The 18134-nt window shown below is 44.0% G+C and overlaps 1 protein-coding gene across 1 annotated transcript; it reads left to right on the top strand.

The window, feature by feature from the left end:
- Positions 1-477: 477 nt before the first annotated feature.
- LOC143738600 (sterile alpha motif domain-containing protein 9-like) lies at positions 478-17591 on the top strand. The gene is made up of 4 exons (XM_077230592.1): positions 478-566; positions 664-745; positions 12221-12284; positions 12369-17591. The coding sequence occupies exons 3-4, from the start codon at positions 12281-12283 to the stop codon at positions 17042-17044; spliced, it is 4680 nt and encodes a 1559-aa protein (XP_077086707.1). The 5' UTR covers positions 478-566; positions 664-745; positions 12221-12280; the 3' UTR covers positions 17045-17591.
- Positions 17592-18134: the final 543 nt, after the last annotated feature.

Below are 18134 nucleotides of genomic sequence, written 5' to 3'. Positions count from 1 at the left end.
CCTTGTTACGTTATATGCACTTACTATAGTAATAAATAATATTAAAAAATATAAAAAAAATACTGTAAAAAATATTCTTAATTTATCTTAAGTTACTGTCAGTCATCGTCTCCACCCGTCTGTTTTCGTCTGCACTACACTTCCCAGAATCCTCCTTGTCTCCACACCTGAACACCTGATGATTTTTTTTTTTTTTTAGTGCAGTAAATGATGCATTTTACAATTTACTAGCATAATCCTAACCCTATAGTAGGCCTGCATAAATATTACACTGTAAAATAAAGTGTAACCAAAACTTCATAATTAACAAAAAGGCAAACAATGCTTTATGGTTGGGTGCTTTTTTATTGTTATTATTTAGTTATTTTACATTACTGTGCTTAATGTTCTTTTCGGTTAATATTTATGATCGTTATTATTTTAAATAGTTGTTTATATGTTTATAGTTTATAGCCCATACAGGAAACGTTTCCTATCAGGAAATCGAAAGTTAAGAGCGTTGTGTTTTTCTCTGACCAGTCAGCTGAAAACACAGTGCTGTTGCTTACACACTCGTCGATTAATGGGTAAATCTTGTGATGTGCATTGTGCAAATAATCTACAAATTTTGTAAGATACATTTGATTTACACTCGTATTACACATAGCTTTACATTGTTCAAAGGTTTGTCCCTTTGGAAGATTCGTCTTTGGATGTAAAGAGGAGGCGGCCAAACTCCGGCCAGTGCAGGAGAGACTCGACAACTGTGAGTTTGTTTGTTTAATCCCAAAATATATCCTAGAATAAAATTCAGCCTACCAAGCTTCGTATTTAATTTAATATTTAATTTCCTATGATCACTGTAAAGCTGCTTTGAAACAATCTATATTGTTAAAAGAGCTATATAAATAGGGCTGGAGACGCCTGGACAGTGCATAATACAACTTGAATAGCCTACAACTTACCATTAATGTGTCTTTTGGTCCTGGTTTTGTGTAGTGCTTCTGCTTTTAGGCAGTTATCATCCATTGTTTCAACGACGCAGATTCAGATCGCTTCGTCTGTCCATCTGGAAAATTACTGACTGGAAAAGAACCGCTCCACTTCACATTGTCCAGTGAAATTTAAACTTGTTGTTGTTGACTATCAATTAATAATATTTTAATAAAATGTAATTAAATAAACATTTATTTGTATAGCACTTTAGTTTTCACAATACATATTGTTTTAAAGCAGCTTTACAGAAAATGCATGTTTACATTACAATTGTGAAAAGTGATGCATTTCAGAAATTTACATACCAATCACACATTTGGCTAATAATGTATTTAAGGCAGAAACAATGAGCCCATTGAAGTAGCTAATGAATACAAGTAGTATGTTAAAAATGATTAGGATAGAAAAAAAGTCTTCGAAGTAGTTGGCGCTGTCTCTTGAAAGGTATTGGAGCATCTGAAGTCTTTATAGGAGGCTGGATTCAAACTGGAACTGACAAAATATTTTAAAATATTCAATATGTTTATTTTTAACTTAATCAACACTACCTTTGATTATTGAAAAATAATCAGACTGTGGAAAACCTACACTTACACTAGTGCATTTTTGTTTTAAAATGCATAACTTTTGCTACGGTTACACCTGCCATCCACACTACTCTGGAGTTTATGACCCTCCAAAATTGAGACTTTTGAAAATGTTGTAAAACCCATCAGTCGAGTCCGGACCAAGACACACGCAACCCACACTGTAAAACTTTGTCCCGCAAATTAATGGTAAAATACTTGAAACACTGCTGCCAGTAATTTACTGTTAATTGTACAGTTCTTTACTGTAATCTACAGCGTGTTAATGTTGAAATACCATGCATTAAATTAAAACTCGGTTTAACTCGACCTAACTTAAAACTTATATTTATAATGCACTAATAATGTGAGCATATAATTACTGTGTGAACTTATTTCATTTGAGACCACAAAAAAAAATATTTTCACCGGATCAGCAACTACACAATTGCATTTCTTAATTGACTGTTAAATAACCCTTTCAACGCCACAGGGAACTCCTGTAGTGTCCACTAGGGCTGAACGATTATGGAAAATAATCTAATTGCGATTTTTTTAACCAATATTGCGAATGCGATTTAATATGCAATTACTTTAAGTTCTTTACCTTCTGTATTAGTCGACAAAGACAAGCAATAAATCATTGTACAGTAGGGATGGGAATCTTTAGGCAGCTCATATTTTTTTTCTTATTAATTAATCTTAATAACACTTAAAATATGTATTTAATTACATGTGTAAATACATACTTTAAATATATATATATTTTTTTATTTAATTAAACAATTAAACCAATTACATGTTAAGAATTTTAAATGGGCTATAAACTAATATAGCTTCAAAATATAAAAGCTAGTAAATAAAGAGGAACCCAAAAATAACATTACAAGCAATAAACAAAGAGTGCTTTCAGTATTTAAAAGTAGGCTGTCTGAACGTTTTCCATTCAAGAGCTGGAGTGATTTTCCCCCTATACGATAAGCTGCATTCACACTAATGCACATATCTCTTTTTAAATTGTAAATGTGGTTTGTCCTGTTGGTTTAAGATACAACTGACCGTGTTTACATTAATTTTGCGTCAAAAGCATTTTGAGATGCAAGTACATTTAACCAATGAGTCGCTCACAGCCGCATGCACGAGCACTCTTCACAAAGTGCGCGTAAGTATTTTAAAATGAAAGCAGCTTTCTCAGTGATTTTCATATTTTTAATATATAAGCCAACTGCATTCCAAAAGACATAAATAATGCCTTTGTGGAGCATTTGTAAGGAAAATTCCGGCGGCCAAGACAACATTACTGCAAGAGTAACATTAAAGCAGCAAAACCTGTGCAATGAAGCCCGCGACTGTCCTTGTAATTCGCTTAAACCCCGAACTTTATTCTATACTATACTATAGTATATTTTTCAGAAGGTTCGAGCGGTGTCGTGTGAGAGAGAGAGAGAAATTAGAAGCAAGCAGAATACAGTTGTTTCTAAAGCACCCGCAGCGTCATCACGCATCTGTGTTTAAAAACTAAGCTCAGACTCGATTCTGAAATTCTCTGAATCGATCCAGAATTGCTGGAGAGAGAATAAATAACACAATATCACATACATAAAAAATAAACTGTTCTTTCCTGTATGCCAGACCTATGCGTAGCGTCCCAAGTTGATGCTTGATCTGCAGACTGCTTTTCTCTCGCGTGTCACGTGACCAGTATTATCGCAGCTTTTGCGGTTACAAAATCGCATTTCATCATATTGCGATATTATCGCAAATGCAATTAATCGTTCAGCCCTAGTGTCCACACTACAAACACACTACAAACAGCAGAAACATCTCGGTTACTAACGTAACCTTGGTTTCATGAGATAACTGGAACAAATATTGCGTCGCTAGATGCTATGGGGAAAACTTTTTCTCTGATTTATTGAAGTCTTTTTTTCAATAACGCAGTGCTATCGCACTGCCATAACAGTGCAGAGCTCTGCACGCGCTTATTGGCTGAGCAGTGGGAACTGCACAAGCCTATGGCGAAGCAGCGCATCTGCATAAACCAATAGGGATGTATCCCACCCAACCGAGCGCTGAGCCCGTCAAAGGGGGCGGGGCATCTGCCTATAGAAGCATCTCATTTCGCCATACGATTCAGGTTACTTCGACTGAATTGACGAACGGCAAGTCGTGTGCGTCATAGCATGACCGTCTACGCAATACTCATTCCCATTATCTCAAGGAACCGAGGTTACGTGTGCTGGCACACAGCCGGCCCTCCAGGGCCTACACAAATATGAGTTTCCCACATTTAGCCTGCACGCACAGAGGTCATGTAAGACGAAGAGCAAGTCTAGGGGAGCAAGTCTTGGGGATTGCGCCTTACTGGCCCACTCGGACTAGGTTCTTAGAACTGATGTTCATCTTAACAGCCCCTCCCTGGCAGATTCCCCTGAGGAAGTAGGACTTAGGTGACCTACCCCCAACAGTATTTAACACCATCACTTCAGCGAGAGCGCCCTCCATGAAGCTTACGGTTTGAAGTGGAACCTGTTCATCGAGTGTTGCTCTTCTCACCGAGAAGACCCCCTGGAAATGCTCTGTCAGAGCTATGCTTTCCTTCCTGCAAGAAGGGTTGGAGCGAAGGCTGTCTCCCTCCACCCTGAAAGTGTATGTCGCCGCTATTGCTGCACATCATGACGCAGTAGAGGGTAAGTCTCTCGGCAAGCACAACCTGATCTGTTCCTGAGGGGATTTTTTTGCCTCAACTTGTGTCCTCTTGAGACCTCTCCTTGGTCTTAGCGGCTCTGCAAGAGAGTGCCCTTCGAGCCACTGCAGTCAGTAGAGCTTAAAATCCTGTCCCTTAACATAGATACGTACCCAAAGTTCCCACCACTCCTTTCAGGAACTGAACCAACTTCTGGAGCTGGTTCTCCTAACCAACTTGCAAGCACTACCCCTGGAGGAGGCTGACCCAACCTTACCTCTGCTGAGGCAAATTGCTTTGCAACCTCAGACCAGCTCTTTGTCTGTTACGTCAGAAGGGAAAGGTCTCCAAGAAGAGGTGGGCCCACTGGATAGTGAATGCCATCGTCTTAGCGTATCAGTATCAAGACAAGCCGTGCCCCCTCGGAGTGAGGACTCACTCGACTAAGAGTGTTGCCGCCTCCTGGGCGCTGGCAGACATTTGTAGAGCTGCAGGCTGGGCGACACCTAACACGTTTGCGAGGTTTTAGAATCTCCGTTTCCAGTTCCATCCCATGTACTGGCTACAAGTAGCTAGTAAAGTAGGGGACTCACTCTGTGTCTTGCTTGTTGTGCCATTCGCCTTCAAGGATGGGATACAAACGCCTATATTGCTCCCCAGGTGAGTTCCCCACCTGGTGAATCCTGATAGAGTTCCTCCAGCTGCCTCGGCAGTTATACGCGGCAGAGACCTGATGCTAGGTCTAGCACTCGTGTGTATGCCCAGAATGTCAGCCCCTTTACTAGACTAGGTGCCCATGTCTTGTGATTCCCCACATGTGTATTCTTCCACTGTACGGCGTCCCTGTCGGTGAGCCTGTTTCTTTCCCATGGCAGAGTTTGCTCTGCCGGTATTGACTTCCACCCTTAGCGAGGCTGGCTCTACCCCAGAGACCTTCCAAAGGTAGCACTGCCCAAATGGTCAGTCCATATGTGTAATCTCCACATGTTACCTCCCTACGGGCAGGATGGGGTCTCCATAGCATCTCTTTCCATTTGGAATAGGCACACTTTCCCAGTGTTATCCAATATTCTCTCTGTGTGGGTCAAAGAAACAGCAGTGACTGGCTATCTCAGAGCCCTGTCCTTTCTTCTGTCCCAACAGGTGCGGATACAGGAGGCTTACTCGGGGCGCTGGAAAGGTCAGCAATTGTGGCGTTTTGGTAGGGATCCCAATTCTTACTTTTAGTTCTGACGTAACGTCGAACAAGACTGAATGAATACTATTGTAACTCCCGTTCCCTGATGGAGGGAACAGAGACGTTACGTCCCGTCACCACAATTGCCGCATCACCGCTGAAACCGCCGAGCGGGGTCTCACTCGCCAATCTCACTCGCCAATGTCCATTGGCTTGTTTTGTTTACACTCAAAGGTGAATGGGCTCTCAGACAAGATCCCAATTCGTTCTGACGTAACTTGTCCGTTCCCTCCTTCAATAGTAACCTAAACATTCTCCATACTCCTGTGTAAGGGTGTCACGATTTCGATTTAAAATCGAAATTAATTCACAAACTCAAAAATCGAAATAAAAAATGGAATCGTCGATACTGCCACGCCCCCATGTCGCGCCCGTGATGGAAAGTTCGGATCGTTTTACTGACTCTATTGTTAAATCTCGTTCATCAAAATTAACTAATCTTTTTTCTAGTCATTTCAGGGGCTTTAAATGTTATACTTTTAACAGGCAAATTCCCCGAGCACATCCACCAACACAATCTTGATCATATTCTGAATTAAGAAATCATTATAATGCAGTCAAAAGTAATTTACAGGGAACATTAATAATTACTTGACCTTCCGAGTCTTTTGTTCATTTGTCGCGTGACAGAGGCAATGAACGGATCGTTCATGAACGACTCATCACGGCGCGGAAAAAAAACACACGTGTTGAAAGGCTGTGAGTCCTCTAACTTGGATTCTATGCCCGAGCCCTAACTTGGCCGATATTTCCCGTCACTATCCTCGGGCAGGGCTCTTGATCTATAGACGTGCACTCCCAACGCAATAGAGTGCGGCGCGGGACTAGATTTGATGGCCGAGTGCCAGCGCGGGCGGTATTGCACTCACTCTGTGTGTGCGGGAGAATAAAACGATTCGCGGGACTCCCGCAAACTAGAAATATCTATGAATAAAACATATAAAAACTAATACATTTTTTTCATCTGTTGCAGAAAAGCAACAAGAACAACTAAAACAAAATAGAAACGATTTACAGGCCAGAGTTTCTATTTATAACATGTTTGCAGCGTTGAGCGATTTAGCCAATCACAGACATATGTGTTGATTTCTTGAACGCTATGGCCAATCAGAAGCATTTAAGATAGACTCTCCTCACCGCTCAAAACGGACTTTTTGTTCAGTGCTGAATTCTGTAAGCTGGCAAATCCTCTAATTATAACAAACAAAGTGTAGAATATATACTATGAAAGATTCATTGTACAGTCAGCTTCACTGATAATAACAGAGATGTGTGAGATTGCGATGAACTGATGTCAGCTTTTTAGGAGCAACAGCAACCTGTGCTTAAAAAAAAATCGAGAATCGAATCTAACCGTGACCTTAGAATCGAAAATGTAATCGAATCAAGGATTTGGAAAATCGTGACACCCCTACTCCTGTGCATGTGTCATGAAACTGCACATGGAACATGGACAGAGGTGATCCAAACGCGGGCTTTATTAAGAGGAGAATCCAGAGACAGGTACAAGGAAACAGGCAGGGGTCAAAACCAGGTAAGCAGTCCAAACAAACATCAAATCCGTGCAGGGATAAGGCAAACGGGAAACCGGGAACAGGCAGATAATCAAGGAACCGAAACACTAGAATACAAGGAAACTGGAACAAGGCTAGGTAATGCAGTCAGACACATACAAACACTTACAATACTGAGCCCCGAACAAAGGGAAAACTCAGGCTTAAATCAGGGACGCTCAATCTAAAACAGGTGCAACAAATAAACCATAATCAGTCCATTGTGAAACATAATGGAAACAATAAACTAGGAAGGAGTGCCCTCCAGAGGCTCAAGCGGGCACTCCCGCCGCAGATCGTCACATAACCCCCCCTCTAAGGAGCGGCTTCCAGACGCTCCTAAGAGCTCCGGAGGGAGGTCGACGGGGGGTGGGATGGAGGGCCAGGCCCGTGGAGAGGCAGGGGGCCAGGCCCATGGAGAGACCTGGGGCCTGGAGACCAGAGCAGGGCAAGAGACCACGGGGAGGCACGCTCCGCAAGTAGCCAGGGCGGAGCATGCTTGGCAGGAAGACTGGCTGGAGCATAAGTGACAGGAGAACAGGACAGAGTACACATAACACGGTCCCCTGTTAAGTGTACTCTGCCCTGGTCCTAAGACGTGGGGAGCACAGGGCTGGACAGGACCAGTGACATGGTAAGCTCAGGCGAAGGTGGTTGTGCAAAGGTCCATGTAGGCCCCACCTCCATGACCCCCTCAGGTGTAGGTGGTAGTGCAAGGGTCCACGTAGATGCCACCTCCATGGCCCTCTTAGGGTACCTATTGCCCCCCCCAAAAAAGTTCATGGGGAAATTGAAAGCTAAAGCCTCCGGGCTGGAAACCGCTACTGGAAAAGGCTCCCGAAGCTTGAGAGGCGCAGGTAAGGCGAGGCGCAGAGGCGGGGCCGGCAGGGCGAGGCGCAGAGGCGGGGCCGGCAGGGCGAGGCGTCTGGGAACACCCACCGGAGCCTGGCGAACCAAACGAGTCCTCCTCCTCCTGCGACGGCGAGTCACTGGGCTTGATACACTGACTTGACTGGATTCACTCATTTGGCTCGACTCATTTGATTCACTTGACACGGCACTAGATTCACTTGACTCGGGACTTGACTCGGCGGCACTTGACTCGGCGGCACTTGACTCGGCGGCACTTGACTCACTTGACTCGGCGGCACTTGACTCGGCGGCACTTGACTCACTTGACTCGGCGGCACTTGACTCACTTGACTCGGCGGCACTTGACTCACTTGACTCGGCGGCACTTGACTCACTTGACTCGGCGGCACTTGACTCGGCGGCACTTGACTCACTTGACTCGGCGGCACTTGACTCACTTGACTCGGCGGCACTTGACTCACTTGACTCGGCGGCACTTGACTCACTTGACTCGGCGGCACTTGACTCACTTGACTCGGCGGCACTTGACTCACTTGACTCGGCGGCACTTGACTCACTTGACTCGGCGGCACTTGACTCACTTGACTCGGCGGCACTTGACTCACTTGACTCGGCGGCACTTGACTCACTTGACTCGGCGGCTCTTGACTCACTTGACTCGGCGGCACTTGACTCACTTGACTCGGCGGCACTTGACTCACTTGACTCGGCGGCACTTGACTCACTTGACTCACTTGATTCAGCTGGCACGCGCTCAGACTCAGTAGAAAACCCTTGAGGCAGGAATATAACGGAGCTTACGTGAAGTGTTAGAACGTCGGGATTCACATGTTGCGTGGATACGGCGGACCCTTTACGAAGCGCTGGTTCAACTGGGCTTTCATGTAGCGCAAACTCGGCGGAGCACGTGTGATGCGCTGGTTCACCGGGAGACAATTGATCCGTGGATTCAGTGGGTACCTTGTAATGTGGCGAATCGTCGGGTCCTTTGTGAAGCAAAAGTTTCAAAAAATCCACAGTAAAAGCCGAACCGCTCATGGAAAGGGCCAGGTCAATATATTGGGTTAGAGTCCAGCTTGAACACGGAAATGGTATAGCAGAGCCGAGCGGTTCAGACAGTCCTCCCCGAAAGAGCATCATCAAACAGAAATCATTCAAGTAGGACTGACGAGAGAGCTCCAAAAAATCTGTCACAAAAACCTTGAGAGGACGTTCTCCTTGACGGAGGCTTACGATCTGCGCTGTGGGATCCATATCGAGGTCCGTGTTCCTCTCAGCCGCTGGATCAGTTGTGGCTCAGTATTCTGTCATGAAACTGCACATGGAACATGGACAGAGGTGATCCAAACGCGGGCTTTATTAAGAGGAGAATCCAGAGACAGGTACAAGGAAACAGGCAGGGGTCAAAACCAGGTAAGCAGTCCAAACAAACATCAAATCCGTGCAGGGATAAGGCAAACGGGAAACCGGGAACAGGCAGATAATCAAGGAACCGAAACACTAGAATACAAGGAAACTGGAACAAGGCTAGGTAATGCAGTCAGACACATACAAACACTTACAATACTGAGCCCCGAACAAAGGGAAAACTCAGGCTTAAATCAGGGACGCTCAATCTAAAACAGGTGCAACAAATAAACCATAATCAGTCCAGGGTGAAACATAATGGAAACAATAAACTAGGAAGGAGTGCCCTCCAGAGGCTCAAGCGGGCACTCCCGCCGCAGATCGTCACATAACCCCCCCTCTAAGGAGCGGCTTCCAGACGCTCCTAAGAGCTCCGGAGGGAGGTCGACGGGGGGTGGGATGGAGGGCCAGGCCCGTGGAGAGGCAGGGGGCCAGGCCCATGGAGAGACCTGGGGCCTGGAGACCAGAGCAGGGCAAGAGACCACGGGGAGGCACGCTCCGCAAGTAGCCAGGGCGGAGCATGCTTGGCAGGAAGACAGGCTGGAGCATAAGTGACAGGAGAACAGGACAGAGTACACATAACACAGGACCAGGGCAGAGTACACTTAACAGGGGACCAAGACGTGGGGAGCACAGGGCTGGACAGGACCAGTGACATGGTAAGCTCAGGCGAAGGTGGTTGTGCAAAGGTCCATGTAGGCCCCACCTCCATGACCCTCTCAGGTGTAGGTGGTAGTGCAAGGGTCCACGTAGATGCCACCTCCATGGCCCTCTTAGGGTACCTATTGCCCCCCCCAAAAAAGTTCATGGGGAAATTGAAAGCTAAAGCCTCCGGGCTGGAAACCGCTACTGGAAAAGGCTCCCGAAGCTTTAGAGGCGCAGGTAAGGCGAGGCGCAGAGGCGGGGCCGGCAGGGCGAGGCGCAGAGGCGGGGCCGGCAGGGCGAGGCGTCTGGGAACACCCACCGGAGCCTGGCGAACCAAACGAGTCCTCCTCCTCCTGCGACGGCGAGTCACTGGGCTTGATACACTGACTTGACTGGATTCACTTATTTGGCTCGACTCATTTGATTCACTTGACACGGCACTAGATTCACTTGACTCGGGACTTGACTCGGCGGCACTTGACTCGGCGGCACTTGACTCGGCGGCACTTGACTCGGCGGCACTTGACTCGGCGGCACTTGACTCGGCGGCACTTGACTCACTTGACTCGGCGGCACTTGACTCACTTGACTCGGCGGCACTTGACTCACTTGACTCGGCGGCACTTGACTCGGCGGCACTTGACTCACTTGACTCGGCGGCACTTGACTCACTTGACTCGGCGGCACTTGACTCACTTGACTCGGCGGCACTTGACTCACTTGACTCGGCGGCACTTGACTCACTTGACTCGGCGGCACTTGACTCACTTGACTCGGCGGCACTTGACTCACTTGACTCGGCGGCACTTGACTCGGCGGCACTTGACTCACTTGACTCGGCGGCACTTGACTCACTTGACTCGGCGGCTCTTGACTCACTTGACTCGGCGGCACTTGACTCACTTGACTCGGCGGCACTTGACTCACTTGACTCGGCGGCACTTGACTCACTTGACTCACTTGATTCAGCTGGCACGCGCTCAGACTCAGTAGAAAACTCTTGAGGCAGGAATATAACGGAGCTTACGTGAAGTGTTAGAACGTCGGGATTCACATGTTGCGTGGATACGGCGGACCCTTTACGAAGCGCTGGTTCAACTGGGCTTTCATGTAGCGCAAACTCGGCGGAGCACGTGTGATGCGCTGGTTCACCGGGAGACAATTGATGCGTGGATTCAGTGGGTACCTTGTAAAGTGGCGAATCGTCGGGTCCTTTGTGAAGCTAAAGTTTCAAAAAATCCACAGTAAAAGCCGAACCGCTCATGGAAAGGGCCAGGTCAATATATTGGGTTAGAGTCCAGCTTGAACACGGAAATGGTATAGCAGAGCCGAGCGGTTCAGACAGTCCTCCCCGAAAGAGCATCATCAAACAGAAATCATTCAAGTAGGACTGACGAGAGAGCTTCAAAAAATCTGTCACAAAAACCTTGAGAGGACGTTCTCCTTGACGGAGGCTTACGATCTGCGCTGTGGGATCCATATCGAGGTCCGTGTTCCTCTCAGCCGCTGGATCAGTTGTGGCTCAGTATTCTGTCATGAAACTGCACATGGAACATGGACAGAGGTGATCCAAACGCGGGCTTTATTAAGAGGAGAATCCAGAGACAGGTACAAGGAAACAGGCAGGGGTCAAAACCAGGTAAGCAGTCCAAACAAACATCAAATCCGTGCAGGGATAAGGCAAACGGGAAACCGGGAACAGGCAGATAATCAAGGAACCGAAACACTAGAATACAAGGAAACTGGAACAAGGCTAGGTAATGCAGTCAGACACATACAAACACTTACAATACTGAGCCCCGAACAAAGGGAAAACTCAGGCTTAAATCAGGGACGCTCATTCTAAAACAGGTGCAACAAATAAACCATAATCAGTCCAGGGTGAAACATAATGGAAACAATAAACTAGGAAGGAGTGCCCTCCAGAGGCTCAAGCGGGCACTCCCGCCGCAGATCGTCACAGCATGTCCATGCAATCACCCGAATAATTGATATTGAAAATTTATGATTTTCATACTTTGTTTAGAATTTCTAATTATGGTTATGCCTATTTTATGTATCTATAGCATGCACCTTGTTAATGCAGATGTGATGCAATAGCAAAAAACTGTTAAATAAATGAATAGACCTGTCTGTTTAAACCCCTTGTTGTGCATTTATTTCATAATGAAATTAATCTGAAATGCATCCCAGTTTTTGCCTGACAAAATACAGATAAATGTATTGTTGATGGCTTTAAAATGTCTCTGCTTTAACAATGTAATTTCTGTTCTTCAAGGTCTGCAATGTAAAGGTGTCTGCATTTGTACTGTGAATGATCATTAGAAGACATTAAACAATGGGCAAGTATAATGTTGTTGTATAACACTTAACAGTTAATGTTTTAAAGTAAAATATTTAACCTTGGGCTATTTTTTGGTTTGCAGAAAAGCCAGAGGATCCTCCACTGGCGACATGGAATGAGTCTATGGTGAGCAACTGGTTAAGATCAATAGGAATTAAAGAAACATACATCGAAAAACTTTATGAAGAAGAAGTAGATGGTCGGATCCTACGTGAACTATCTGAAGAATATCTGAAAAAAGAGACTGGAATGAAATCCGGGCCTGCGCTTTTGATAATCAAAAAAAGAGATGAGTTAGTAATTAATTCACAAAAAGCCCAACGACAACATGATAATTTACACAAACAGTCTTCTGGGAAAAATGACAATGGAGCAAGTGCAATTAAAAGTATTGACACAAGAGCTGATGTCAATGAAGAGAACAACAAGGAAGAAGATTCTGTACTTGTGGTAACAACAAAGAGAGATTCAAAAAAAAGTATTGACACAAGAGCCGATGTCAATGAAGAGAACAACAAGGAAGAAGATTCTGTACTTGTGGTAACAACAAAGAGAGATTCTAAACTACGACCTTTTGATATGAAAGGTGTTGATTTTACATATGTTAAGAACAGTGTACTCTTACCAGAATCAGGGGTTAGTGATTTTATTACTCCATGTCATGAGTACAAGTCATTTGCCACTGCTGCAACACTGGACCGCCAAAGACTACAGGCCAAGTTCGCAAAGGAAGTGCTGAAATTTGCTACTGGTTGTATGAATGTTCGTACAAATGGCACAATACATTTTGGTGTCATGGACAGTAGAGGTGACACTGGTTATGTACATGGTGAAATCATTGGTGTTCCTGTCGAGGAAAAAGATGTATACTATGATTCATTAGATTACATTGAGAGGAGTTTCTCTAGCTCTGATAGTGAACTTGTACGACTATGTATTGGTGAACCTCAGTTTGTTAAAGTAGTTTGTTCAAACAGCAATGTGGAACACTATGTTGTGGAGGTTGATATTAAGCCAGCAGTGAGCATAGTGAAGAACAAGGTGTTCTCCGTTAGCCTGCCAAATTTTAATGAGAAGGCAAACAAAGTTCAGTTAGAGAGGAAGACTGCTTATCGGAGAGTGGGTTCTAAAACAGAACCAGTGGCTGACCTGAATGAGTTCTACCAACAGATCAATTTTAGGGATGCTAAGAGAGAAGAGGCAGAGAAAACTGATAATTTCACAGCACCAAAACTGTGCCAGAACCTGGGAAAAAAGCTCAAAATGCTCATAACAGGTGGAAAGAAAATAATGGACAAGGAAAAATGGCACATACTTGTCACCAATCGATTTCAGGAGAAGGATCTGCAACACATTGATTTTTTGCTGAACATGAACATCTTCTGTGTGTTTGACTTTGATCCAGCTTCCAATGTGTCTGGGTTATGCCATGAATACAATAAGCACCATGCAGTGAACCGCCATTTCATGCAGAACTACAAAATTCCCAGCGGCTTGAGCATCCGTGACCTCGAGAGTCATCTGCGCCTGTTTGATCAAACCAGCTGGATATTTTGCAATGGCCGGAGCGATTTCAAAGGCAACGAGCCTCCCTGTGATGAGAAGACCTGGGTCAAAACAAAAAGAACTCTTCTAAAAGATTGTGTGTCATTGATCTGCAAAGATATCTTGCCAAAAGGAACCTTTCAAGTGATCTTCCTTCTTACTTCCCTTGTTGACATACCATTCCTCAACACGTTCTATGAGTTCTTCACTGATATGGAAGGACATGAAGACATTATCTGCCTTGCTGAATCGGAGGAGAATTTCAAGGACTGGCAGAGGTTTGCTCTAGGATCCTGTGACATGGAAACAGTAAACAGTTCAAGTGTTGTTGGGATGACAATAAGTCAGGTAAATGCAACCCTCCAACAGGTCCAGCCAACCACTACAAGGGCCACCAAACGATTACCGATCCATGTCAAAGGGGAGTGTTTCCTTGATACTCGAGAGGAGGAAACAAGATGTTCATTGGAGATTCTGAGTCTAAACCACTGTGAAGAAACTAGTCCCGATGTCATGGAATCTGAAAAGGAGAAGATTGAGCAGCAGTTTTACCATGGAGGAAAAGTAACTTGGATGAATCTCTGGCTTGCAGATAAAAAAATCATTGGGGAGGTTATTCAAAGAGATGCTTACAATGAAGTCAACAATATGGTCAAAGACTGTGTTTGTTGGAGTTTGGATCGGGCACCCATCAGCTGCATCAACATATACCATCATCCTGGCAGTGGTGGCAGTACAGTGGCAAGGCAGGTACTGTGGAATAATCGAAGGGATCTAAGGTGTGCCGTTGTAAATCATTCAAAATCTGCATCGGTTGTTTCAGAAGATGCCGTTTGGCTTCGGGAATACGAAGAAAAAGATCCCCAAAAATGCCTACCTGTTCTCCTGCTGTTTGAAGACTGTGATCAAGAGTATTTAGAAGATGTAAAGAATGAATTGGAAGTGGCTGTCAATACCAAGAAAATAGCACGTGGAACTCTCTGCTTCATTCTGCTAAGTTGTAGGCGATCGCACAATCCAGAGAAGATGTCCAAGGAATCACCTCAACAGAATGTTTCTATTACTCATAAACTTTCAGAGACCGAAAAAAAGCAGTTTTCCAAAAAACGACAAAGACTGGAAGAGCAGTTCAAGCCAGAATTCATTCTAACATTTGTTCTGATGAGTGAGGAATTCGAGAGCCACAAAATTGCTGAATATGTGAAGAAGTTTGTCAAGCATTTACTGCAAGACATTGACCACAACTCTGTGGTTACTAAGCTTGTTCTGAATGTGGCATTGCTCAACACTTACGTGCAGAACTCTTTCATCTCTCAGTCACATTGTGAAGCTCTCCTAGCTCTGTCCATCTGTGTGGATAGGTTTCGACGACATGCCTTTGAGACTTCTCTAAGTGAGCAAGCTAAATTGGTCTTAATACACTTGAGGGATGAAAACACCTACATTAACTCCATCAGAATCATTCATCCACTAGTCGCAAAGGAAATCCTTCAACAATTTCTGGGTGACAAAAAACAACAAAGTGATCTTGCTTTGGATCTTCTCAACAACGATGTGCTCTTTGAGCATAGGTTTGGTAAAGATCAGTACATGAAGTTCTTGCGAGATCTGTTCATGACACGCCACAGGATCAGCAAAGGTGATAAATTTGACAGCTTTTTCTCTCCCCTAATTGAGCATGTGAGAGAGAAAGAGTGTCCAGATAAAGCCATTGAGCTTCTAAAAGCGGCTTACAAGCGTTTTAATGAGGATGCATTTTTTGCTCAACAACTTGCTCGTCTCAATTACAAACATGACAGATTTGAAGAAGCAGAAAAGTGGGCAAAAACTGCAGTAGAAAAAAGGCCGAAGAATTCCTACATTCTTGATACCAGAGGTCAGGTGTACAGGCAGTGGTTCGCAGCAAAATGTAAAGCAATGGAGCAGGATGAAAAAACACCTGAAAATACAGTAGATGCTTTGGAAACGGCACTAAAAGCCATTGAATGTTTCCAGGAATGCAAGAATGCAGCAGTTGAGGACAATGAGACCATGAACAATGCTGGATTTGTTGGATTAGTAGAAGTAGGATGTGCATTGCTGAATCTAATGCGTACTCTTCGTGTGTTCTCAAAAAGAAAGTCTTCAGAATTAATTAAATACCTCCTTACAGATTACATTCCTGTTGAGATAGAAGAACCATGGGAACATTATCATTGGAAGCTGAAAAACCTCCAAAATATAATGCTGGAAGCACTGGAATGGATTTCGGAAGACTTGAGTTACTTCCAGACTGACCTGAAAACCGATGAGGAGAAGACATCTGACACTGCTGAGAGGACCATAAAGCATCCAATGCACTGGCTGGTGAATAAGTCTTTTGCTTATGGCAAATATTTCAGTGGTGCTTCTCTTATTACAGATCAAAACCAAGGGAACTTAAGTCCTCTCATGAAACGCATGTTGATTTATTATCATGGTGGGGGAAACATCACAACTATTTTTTCCCTCCTAACAAACCAGAAAGATGGCAACCCTGTGAGTGTTCTGGAGCGAATTATTTCACTTTACCCAAGCAATCCTATGAGGGCACAAATGCTACCAGCAGACTTGGTCAAGTACATAGCATCCCACTTTGCTTTAAGTTGCCTCTCAACTCAGTCTTCTAAGCTTGCTGCATTTCAGGATCTACAAAGACTGAGTCACCAATTCCCTAAAGAGAAACTGAGAAGCTTGCCAAGTGCTCTTTTCTTACTCATCCTACTTTTCTGGCCAGAAGAGCATGACACAGAAGTGGAAAAAGAACACAAGTATGAAACTGTTCTCTCTGCTGTTGAACATCTCCAGAGAAACTACGACAAGAAACTGAAGGACATCCCTCCAAGGAAAAAGAGGATCTACACTCATTTCTTCCTGAGCAATGGGACTGGATTTGAAAAGTTTGTCCACAAGAGCAAGGTTGAAAAAATCACAAAACTGCTGTCTGTTTCAGAAAAACGCCTGAAATGGTTTAGCGGAGAAGTATGGAAAATGCCAGAAATCTCTAAATTGCTGAGATGTGTCACAGGCTGGACGGAGGATGAGAAGGTTTTTCTAGAGGGTCCCAAAGGAATGAAATTTCATATCCCAGCTCTCAAGTCATCCTCAGTACCCCATAACAATGAGAATGTCACATTTTACCTGGGCTTCACTTTTAAAGGACCTGTTGCATACAACATTACTGTACAAACATAGACAAACTTATGTATGTTTGGGCTAGACAAGGCAGATGGCCCAATATCTGTCTTTAGGTGCAAATTACATTTAATGTGGAGGGAATGTTTAAGTCCTGTGTAGCTGAAAAGCCATTTTCCCTGGCATCTGTACCATCAGTACTGTACATTAATAGTGAGAAATAGTTTGTTATTCTATTCAGTGTGATTGGCAACTTGATATATGTTGTGTACAATTAACTGCATTTCCCTCACAGATGTCCTAAATGCATATAGATATACTGAGATTTGTATTTCCAAGTAAAACTTTAAACGCAATATGTTGTCTGTAGACACTGCAAATGATTTATTGTAGCTCTTTTTTGATATCGTAAGGAATTGATTCTGGGGGAATTAAAAAATCCTACTAATAAGGATGGATGGTAATTGATTTTACTATTTGTTTTTGTCTGTGTAGGTTTTTGTTTCTAAATTTTTAATGTTATTTTTTTACTTTTTTTAAAGTTCTTAGTGTGTCTCATAAATGATGGTGCGTTGTATAAGAATAAAGGAATTTATATTAAAAAGTCCAGGAAGTGTTACGTGCCTTAAAATATTTCTATCACAATCCCTTTAACATATATGTAATGGCCTCAGAAGTGGTCAAAAAGGTATTTTCAACATAAAATGTAAAAAAAATAAAAATGCAAACTATGGATTTTCAGGTCAGAGACCATGTGGACTTACCCAAAAGTGCTTAACACAGTAAAACAAAGGCGATCGCTATCTGCCCTGAACTATTCATTATCCGCGTGCTGCTGCTGTTATTGTTGTCTTTGGATACAGGAAGAAGACTCGGAAATTACGCATATTGGGTCTTAAGGTTGTCCGTACGTCCAGACGCTAACCGTGTGTCGCCGTTTACATCGGGATATTGCAATTCCATGTATACAGGAGTAACTCTCTCTGCTCACGCATGTAAACGGGTTATTCCTAATGTTTCAGAAACCCGAATAGTGACCTTAACCCGACCATAACCCAAATATTGGCTGCATGTAAACATAGTCAATGATTTTTACTCAACTGTATGATTTTAATGATTTATGGTTGTTGTGACTAGTGATCTCCCAGCC

This window comes from Siphateles boraxobius, unplaced genomic scaffold (genome assembly GCF_051911475.1).
Source record: "Siphateles boraxobius isolate OS27281-9 unplaced genomic scaffold, OSU_SipBor_1 15, whole genome shotgun sequence".
In the NCBI taxonomy this organism is placed as follows: domain Eukaryota; kingdom Metazoa; phylum Chordata; class Actinopteri; order Cypriniformes; family Leuciscidae; genus Siphateles; species Siphateles boraxobius.
The sequence above is the reverse complement of the archived record's forward strand: the minus strand, read 5'-3'. Positions and strand labels throughout refer to the sequence as shown.